A 9,702-nucleotide genomic window follows, 5' to 3' on the forward strand; every position below is an offset into this window, starting at 1 on the left:
GGCCCCATCCCTGGGAACATTCCAGGCCAGGTTGGATGGGGCTGTGAGCAACCTGATGTGGTTCAAGGTGTCCCTGCTCCTGCGGGGGGGTTGGACTAGATGACCTCTAGGGGTCCCTTCCCACCCAAAACATTCTATGATTTTATGATTCTGTGGTGCTTGTGCATTTGCTGTATGGCAGGAGGCACAGGTAGCCACACAGCCTGCTGCTTGTGCATTTGGGTAAAATGCAACAACAGAAAAAGAAGTAACTCCCTCCAAAACTTAAGGTGTTGCATCTTTGGTGGTTCCTGCACTGTCACCTTGCAATAGCTTAAAAATACCTCCCCAGAACGTTTTGCTAGCTGGCAGATGCGGTGCTGCTCACGTGCTCGGTGGGGACGGGGACGTGGGCACTGTGAGCTGCTTTTGTTGGGGTGAACCAGGCTCTGCCTTAACCTGTTGAATTATAGTGCTGGGCAGTTTTCTGCGAGTGCAGCTGTGCACAATTCACTTACTTTTCTTCCTTATGCGGGATTTTTTTTCACTGCCAACTTTGCATCAGATTTACGAGCCTGCATTTCGAGATGACTAGTCAAAACTCAAACTTATTTCCTCATGTGAGCTGTACCTTACTGTACCTGCCAACCCTGTCTTCCCAAGGCTTACAGAAAAACAAGGGGTAATCTTGATGTGAAAATCCACTTTTTATTAGGCAGAGAGGACAATGTATATTTTTCCTTAACAAAAGTAGGAGCCCTTGCTTCTCCTTTGGGTCTTACACATACAAAGAATCCTTGTTACTCTCTTTTATATTGCAAAATGCTGGAAAACAAAGAGAGTCTCTAAACTTAGGTGAGCCCAGCAGAGCAAACCAGTAAGTGTTGGCTCTTCTGTCAGAGCAATCCTAAAAGCTTGATTTTAAACTAGAAAGTAAATATTTGACTTAAAACGCAGGAGTCGGTGTGCAACGTGGTGCCTTTCAAAGCGTGGTGTCTAACTTAATGACGCCTGGGCAGTGGTGCAAAGCAGGAATCTGTTTTATTTGTTTGCAGTGGGTTTCAATCAAAGGGTTTCTGTGCTTATTAAAATCACTGCACATATAATGAAATAGGAATATTGGACTCAGTTATACCAGTGTATTGGGTCGAGCAGCATAGATATGTGCTTTCTATTGGTATGTAGAAAGGGGCTGATAACACACAAGTGTTTTGGCTACTGCTGAGCAGTGCTTGAACAGCATCAAGGCTGTGCCTCCAATATTCCCCACCACCACCACCACCAGTGGGCTGGGAGGGGGCAAGATCTTGGGAGGGGACGTAGCCAAGACACCTGACCCAAACTAACCAAAGGGATATTCCATACCATGTGACGTCAGCTTAGATATAAAAACTAAGGGAAAAGGAAGAGGAGGGGGGACATTCATCTTTTGTGACGTTTTGCCTTCGGGGAGGAACAACTATGTATACTGAAGCCCTGCTTCCCAGGAAGTGGCTGGACACCACCTCCTAATGGGAAGTAGAGAATAAAATCTTGTTTTCTTTCCTTTTGCTACCGCGTGCGGCCTTTGCTTTTGCTTTTTTTTTTTTCTTTATTAAACTGCCTTTATCTTGACCCACGAGCTCTTTGATTTACTTTTTCTCTCCTCTGTCTGGTTAGAGGGGAGCGATAGAGCGGCTTTGGTGGGCCCCTGGTGTCCAGCCAGGGTCAAATCACCACAACCAGAGATGATTTGAGGCAGAAACAGATCCCAATGTGGACGGTTAAAATTGGAGGCTGATGTCCTGGCCCTATCAACCACTGCCAGCCCTGGATGCTACCTGCAGCAGCATCAAGCTGTTAATCCAGTGTGCTCCATCATGGGCTGGGTGAGCTCCAGTTGCTCACCCTGGGGGGACCAGGACGGACACCGGCTCTCGGACCCCAATCGGCATTTTCTTCTCGTTGTTCCCGATGCTCAGGCAGTGAGCAGAGTTACTGAAACCTACAGGTCCTAGAGCTTTGTATGCCAAAAAGAATTAAATGTTTTTCTTACAGCCTGAAAGTACAGCTAATGCAAAAGCCTGCGGGAGGGCTGGGGAGGGCTGGGGACCTTCTGGTGGCAATGTGAGTCAAAAAAAGTGCAGATTGCAGTGATTTTTTTTAAAGGTTACCAGCAGGCTGATGTAGAACGCACAGTAGGCTGTTTTTCTCATTATTTTCATGATACTTGGGAAATATGGTTGTGCGTGTTAACGATCTTTCTGAGCTTGCCTGGTTTGAAACAAGTTGAAGCCAGTGCTAAGAACCAATTCTGGGTGGGATGGGCAGGCTGTCCACCTCCTGGGCTCGCCAAGCCTTCTCCTGCGTTATATCTTAATGGTTTTGGCCTCAAATAAGCCCTTGTTTTAAGGAAGGGTGATTGCATGTGAAGCTTTTTAAAGTGGGTATAAATCCTGTGATCTCTTTGCGTTGTATCTGCATTTGAAATGCCTCTCAGTCTCCATAGGATTTAGCTTTGTGTCGTCCTGAAATAACTTCCCTAAAGCATGGATGCTTAAATGGTGTAATGCTGGCACTGCAATCGTTTCTCCATTCCCTTTGCTCCCTGGGTTTAAGGTGTTATGTGGGAAAGGTATTTAAAATGTCTGAATTGGTCATGAGTGTGTAAAACAGGATAAAAAAAAAAAAGATTGAAAGTAGTAACCCTCAGTACTTGAAGTAATATGCACCTGTGCAATAGGGCAGTTATTTGAATCCTAAACAGACCACAGCTCTGCCCTGGTTGAACTTGCTTTGCGTGGGGAAGAGGTTTCATCACTGCAAGAAGCAGTTAACAGTCATTTATCAAGGTTATACTTCATTTCTAAGTAAACCATAGTTTAAAGGAGGCGGCTGCCCTTCAGGGGTGGGTAGGATGGGGTACAGGGAGCATCCCAGTGCACGCTCCGGAAAGCTACTGCTTGCTGACAGAATTCTTCTGTTTCTTTTCTCCTAGCATGCGCCGAAGACTTTTTCTACACTTCTCAGGGAGGTGACACGTCTATTGATGGCGTGGATGACGCTGATGACTTTGAGAAAACCAGGCACGCCTTCACCCTGCTTGGTAAGGGGTTGCTCTGCTTGGAGGCTTCCCAGCAGAAATCTCTTGCAAATGTTTTTCGGTATTTTGTCTGAATTACGTGGCTGTCTTGTAACACTAAGAGGTATAAATCCATCTTCCTATTGACCTAGTTGGCTTTACCTTGTTCTTTAGTATGAGCTGCAGAAGTGTTTCTTGCAGCTATCTGTGAGGTAGCAATGAAATGAGGGAGGACACTGAATTTAAGAGAAACTAAAATAAACCATTCTGGAGTCAAAGCTGTGCCGCAGCTTCAACTTGCTATTTTTTTAACCCTATTTACAAGCAGGAAAGGAGCTATTACTCTGCAGTTCACTCTGGATTTGGGTTGAGGGTGACGTCACTTCTCAGGCCATCACAGTGTTGTACCATGTAGCTGATACCTGGGAATAATGAGCTGAGTACATCCCTGCTGTGCAGAGTCCACGTTTGCGTGGCCTGCTGCAAAATTTACAGCTGCAACACCCGCCCATGCACGCTGTGGTTACACAGTGCCATAGCTTGCCTGCAGCAGCGACTGCTTGAAAGGAAAAACAATTTTTGCAGGGGAAAACTTCCCCAGAGTTTATTAATATTTCTCTGAAGCCAAGTTTTAAATTCCGGTAAATCTTGGTGCCTCTCCATTGCATTTCATATGTTGGGAGAGGAGCTCGTGATGCAGTTGGCAGCCAGCTGTGAAATGCCCCCGAGCAGCTGTATGGCAGCTACTGTGCTGTGCCGGCAGTCAGCGTGGGGACTCATTTCAAAAGCAAACTGCAAATGTTTCTCCCAAGTTTGTCCTCTGTGTGTTTTAGGTGGGCCCTTTTTTCTTTGGGGTGACAGCAGGGTCTTGTCTTTACCCTCCTTTTGTCTGGCTTTTATGACTTTGAACTGTTAACTACTCAAAAAAAATATAACTCCACTGGTTCCCACAGGACTCTAATCCTCAGGGAGCTCTCTCCCCCTCTCCTTGGCACCTGTAGTCTCTCTTTGGTCCCCTTCTCTGCCGCCCCAAGCAGACCCCCTGTCTCCTTGCTGGTCCCTATGAAGCATGGTGCAAGCATTTTCCTCCACTACCAATTCAATGATGTTTTCCTGCTCTCCGCATGCTTCCTCTGGCCCCGCTTTTCCTCATTTTCCTTCAGCGCTTCCCAGCTCCTGCCTGCTTCTGTTCAGGGCCTGGTGAAATTGCTACTACACTTTATAGTCTTGCCTTTTTATGTGTATCAAGGAGAATTCAGGTTTATCTGCAAATCCCCACCATAGCCAGGCTTAACTCCAATTAAGAGTGCCAAGTAACAGCAGAGCATTGCTCCTTTTAGTAACCTTGAAACATTTCTCACTGTGCTGATAACGGAAAAGTCTCGAGAGAAAGAAAGGGAAGCTCTCGATAATTCAAAAACCAGCAGGTGATGTCTTAGACCTTGGGTGGATAATTAGGACACCAGCACTGAACACAAAAGGGGCACAGAAGCCCAGTTGGGATGTAAAAATGCAAGATACGGCAAGAAAGCTGTGTGCAGGCTGTTGCTGAGCAAACCTCCTGCTGGGAATGCTTGCAAAAGCCTGCCAGAAAAAAATATATAAAGCAATGATATCTTGCACCCCCCAGTGAAGACCCACAACACGTAGCTCCTGTTGAGACACTGGGGACCGTAAGGCGAAGCTTCACATCACCTCCCTGGTGACTTGCTGCAGCCCCAGTCTGGAGGCGTTGTGCATCATGTGCACGGCGTTGATTTTCTCTTCTGTTTGTGGGACACAGGCAATAAGTTGTAATTTCTGTGCTTCAGTTGTCAGTGAGATCTTGCTGTTGGGCTACAACTGCAGAGAAGCGACTCCTTGTTCTACAAAAGCCCCTATAGCTCCGATCCTGTTTGATCGTTACGCAGTAGCATCCTTGGTTTTGTGCATACTGACAATAGTATTAAACCCATGTGTGATAAAATTGCTTTGATGCAATCATTAGGGGTCAAGAAATAACACAAGGAGCTCCTCTCACCGTCTCAGCTGTCATTTTTGAGTGATGACTTTGAGAGTTTACGGTGAGTTTATTGGGAAAGGTCTGATAACTCTGAAAACCAACGTCCTGGGAAGGAAATCAAACACCGCAAGCATTTTCAAATGAACTGAAAATTGCAGTTTGTTTTCTGTTGTGAAAATCAGCTATCAATTGTTCCCATAGGAGTGAAGGAGTCTCATCAGACGACCATTTTTAGGATAATTGCTGCCATTCTGCACCTAGGGAACTTGGAAATCCAAGGGGAACGAGATGGCGATGCCTGTAGCGTATCGGTAGGTCACCAGCACGAGTGGGGCACGTGGGGAGCTTTATATACTTGTAAATTGGGCCACATTGGATGTGTTGAGCTTCACAGCAGTATTCTTGGTGGAAAGCCCTTTTCCTTCTGGTTTTCTTAGCTTTTTTTTAAAAAAAAAAAACCAAACACCCACATAATAATTTTCTGGTTGCTTTGTTTTTCCTGGAAAATAGTGCATTATTTCTCCTCTTTTGCCAGCCCATAAGCAAGATGATTCAGAGGTCACTTACCACCTTAAGTCCCAACCCATCTTTAACTCTTCCTGCTTTCTTAAAAGACTTGGTGCACCGAGTATTGGGAGAACGGTGACTCCCACCACCAGAAGGTGTGATGCTCTACAACTGCTTTGCTACAGGCAAAGCCATGAGGCTGCTGCTTGTAACGTGGCCATCCAGTATTCAGAAGAGCGCTGCACAGTTAATTAGCAAGAATAAATAAGACTAAAGATGCCTTAGTGGTGGTTTTTCTGTTTCTGTGTTTGTTTGAGGGGGGGGAAAAAAGTGATTATGTGGAAAATACTGTCCTGTCAATTATCATTGCATCCCAGATTGGGTCGTTTGTTCCTAATTAAAGTGTTAAAATGGGTTCTGTGCACACTTCTAGTGGTACCCTTGAGATGATGTGGTGTGCAATTAGTTGGATGCTGGGGGTAATTTGCTTGATATTTGGCAACGTGGCTATATAAAAGTGGCTGCTCCGACAATGTTGAGTTCTGTAATGGAGTTCATGTTGTTTAATTACCCTCAAATGTAATTGCATGGTATTAAATCAATCCTGTTACGACTTTGAATCCGTGGTCAAAAAGGTATCGGAGCAAAAAAGCACCCTAGAGGTCTTTTAAAATGCATTTTTCTCTCCATCCCCAAACCCATCCAGCTTCTATATAAGCATGTATCTAACTGGAAACAATTTACTTCCTTTAGATATGTGTTATTACACTGAGGAAAGGAAAATTGATTTCTCATTGTCCAAGAGGCAATGCCTGCTATCTTAGCATAATAGAGACTCAGGACTGCCTTGTCTTAGGTTGAGGGGGAAAAAATACAATGCACTAGAGAAAATGAAGTTCACATTTCATTTTATTGATTATGCAAAACAGAACCCCTTCTGGTAATGCACATTTTGCAACTTTGTTATTCAAAATGGGGTTAGTTTTGTAAAAGGCATGGTGTAATGGTATAGCCTAAGCTTTAATTTGAGGCTTAATCAAGGTTGCTGTGAAGGAACGTGTAGCTGCAGCTCAAGGAGGAGTAAAGTGGGGAGTGCTCTTTCCTGTTGGCAATCACTTTTCCTGTTGGAAATCTGCTCTTGGGAATTTCAAGACCTTAAGGATAGCCAGAGCAGAGGAAAGCTGTAAGGCGTACCACCATTTAGAGCTCTGTGTGAGCCATTTCATCCACGTCCATAAAAACTAGCGCAACTGGATGAGTGCTCATCGCTTCTCCATTTCCTATCAACCACGGAGATGCACAGTATTTCCCTAGATAGGCATGAAACGCTGCTAATTTCTTGCACGCATCTGGGAACCCGGTGTTAAAACTCCAGTTTTGGGATGTCACCACCTGCTGACTTTGTTTCTTGTAACCCACCCACCCCCCCCAGAGCGAGGACGAGCACTTGAACAACTTCTGCGGCTTGCTGGGTGTGGAGCACAGCCAGATGCAGCACTGGCTTTGCCATCGCAAGCTCGTCACCATGGCCGAGACCTATGTGAAGAACATGTCCGTGCAGCAAGTAGTGAATGCCAGGAACGCCCTGGCCAAGCACATCTACGCCCAGCTCTTCAACTGGATCGTGCAGCACATCAACAAGGCCCTGCACACCACCGTGAAGCAGCACTCCTTCATTGGTGTGCTCGATATCTACGGGTAGGCATGCTTTCTGCTTCTAAGGCCGTTAAATTAGTCCGTTCTAATTCGTCTCGCCCTTCTGGCCGTGCACGCTTGACCTTGGCTTGGGGCAAGGCATGGGAATAATAGAAAGGGGTGCAAAAAAGCTCAGTCGTGGTGTGCGGTTTGCAGTTTTGTGCCTCCTTTAGACTGTGCAGCCCTGACCCCGAAACAGTGCACGGAGATCTGCTTGAGTGCTGGCTTGTGGGATTTACCTCTCATGCTGCTCCGAGTGTTTGGGATTTCTGTTCTGGGTGCTGTTTAAAGCATCAAGCTTTTAAAGATGAGCTAGGGATAAAGGTACAGATGTGGAGACCAAAGGCTACGTTGGCTCTGCCTGGGGTCGCTGTGGGGTTTGAGGAAACTACTTTGCCTCTTCAGCTGTGAAACCACTGCTGCAGTGCTCTTGTGCAGCAAGAGCTTTTGGAGGACTTTGGGAACCTGCGACGGCCGGGGGGGGGATAAAGGTGCAAAAAGCTCTGGCGTAACCAAGGGAAGGCTTGCAGCCCGCAACCTCAGGGGCAAGGAGCTGCTTTAAATTTGGACGGGGTACCAGTCTGGTCTGTCATCCTGGCACTTGAGCAGAAGAGGGATGTGAGAGTTGTATGTGAAGAGTTCATTTTAGCTGAAGTGCTGCAAAGAAGCAGAAGATGGAGGAGAAAGGAGGGGGTTATGTCAGTTGTGGCGTGGAAAAGGAAAGCGGTCTTCTGGGTTTGTTGTTTTCCCTTCCCTTCTTTCAACACCATGCCACTTCTGTCTCTTTGGGTAGCAAGGGCAAGGGAGAAGTGGGGCAGCAGTGACCTGCTGTGCTCACTTTGATATATTAAGGTACTTGGTTGCTCCTGTTTTGGAGGGGAAGATGGGATGGACAAGCTGTAGCTGCTCCAGAAACCAGTCCCTGACCCAGTGCAGTTGCTGTGCTTGCTGAATCCCCAATCTTGTATATCGGCAGACTCCTCATAAGGTCTTTCAGATCTCGGTGAACCTGAAGTTCAGAATGAAATCCTGTCAAAGTGGTTCTGGGTCAGCTGCAGAAAGCCTCTATGGCTATAATACCTCCGTTAGTGGAATTGATCTTGTGTATAAGACCTCCCATGGGGTTTCTCCAGCTACTGGTGTTTGGGATGTTGATTTTAACATCTGCTGGACAGCCACGGCAGCAGAAAAGATGCCAGAAATGAGTGCTGGAGCATGGCATAGCCCACTGCCTGCTCATCTCCATCACGACTGCTGCCACATGGCAAGGTTTACAGGAACGCTTGTACCAAGTGTGCTAAGAGTACAGTCCTCTTTGGTTTGGGTTTTTAATGGGATAGTCTGAGGTGGTGAGGTTGCTGTCAGAGGTTTGCAAGGATCTGGGTTCTCCTAGGTATATAGCACAGGACCTGGGAGATCTTAAATAACCAAATGGGATCAGTACAGTCTGGTTCGAAGACTGTATTAGATGGAAAAGCTGTTTCCCATCAGTATCCCTACAAATAGAGATTTCTGCAGGCTGGAATACGATAAATAAAGCTTTGGGACGGAGCGTTGTGGGCGATAGCGGGTCAATGCAGAAAGCTGGATGTCTGAGTTCCAAAATCAGATGCAGTCTTTCAGAAATCCGAATACAAGGAGACTTGAGGATAACACTCATGAAAGATTAAGCTGCACTTGAAAACCTGTTAGCACGGAAGAAAATACTCCCTTAGCCGCAGGTCTCCTGTGCGTCACGTCCAGCGCGTGGGCCAGCTGATGCTTTTACAGCGCTGGCGTCACCGCAGAGTAGGGCAGGGTTTTTTTTCCACAGGGACCTGTGGATCCTATTGGAAGAGGCAGGTTTGCAGGGGATGAGAGTCCGCACTCTGGCCCAGAACACTTGTGAGTCTCTTAAAGAGACCATAAATCCCTTTTGGGAGGGGGTATTGCTGTCTAAAGATGAGTGGTTAACAGTGCAGGGATTTCAGGTGCTGGCAACCTGAGTCTCTGCAGTCCTCGAAAGTGGTTTGATTCCCTAAATTCAGCTTATTTAGGAGTTTTAATGCATTCGGTCAAATACTGGATTTTTTTTTTTTTTTTCCCCACAAATGTGTGTTGTTCTTCCTTTTCCTCTGGGAGAGGGATTAAGCTTGAAAGGCAGGGAGCCTGCACACAGCCACCGCTGCCGCCTCCTCCTCCTCCCTGACATTCCAAGAGCATCTCTGTCCTGGCACTCCTGGATGAGGATGGCCCCCATGGGTGGGATTTCTAGGGACAGGTTCCAAGCTGAGGGTGCAGAGGCTGTGAGGTTTGTCTCCTAATTCTCTAATGCTCGACTCCTCATCCTTAATTCTCAGTTAGTATTGGGGTGAGAGAGTGCAGCATTAAAAACCTTAATGTATTTATTGGAAGTGTGTCACTTGCTGTAGTAGCAACACTGCAATCCATCTGAAGGGTGGATTCATGTGGCATTCCT

General features: G+C 46.4%; 1 protein-coding gene across 1 annotated transcript in view; it reads left to right on the plus strand.

Annotated features, from left to right (window-relative positions):
- Positions 1-9,702, plus strand: part of MYO5B (myosin VB) — a 134,744-nt gene that overhangs the window by 32,471 nt on the left and 92,571 nt on the right. The window contains exons 8-10 of the mRNA XM_035903088.1: positions 2,957-3,064; positions 5,244-5,353; positions 6,982-7,247. Coding sequence (XP_035758981.1) covers positions 2,957-3,064; positions 5,244-5,353; positions 6,982-7,247 — 484 coding nt within the window. The remainder of the gene's footprint in view (positions 1-2,956; positions 3,065-5,243; positions 5,354-6,981; positions 7,248-9,702) is intronic.

Source organism: Egretta garzetta, unplaced genomic scaffold, assembly GCF_000687185.1.
Source record: "Egretta garzetta isolate BGI_Z169 unplaced genomic scaffold, ASM68718v1 scaffold179, whole genome shotgun sequence".
Taxonomy (NCBI): domain Eukaryota; kingdom Metazoa; phylum Chordata; class Aves; order Pelecaniformes; family Ardeidae; genus Egretta; species Egretta garzetta.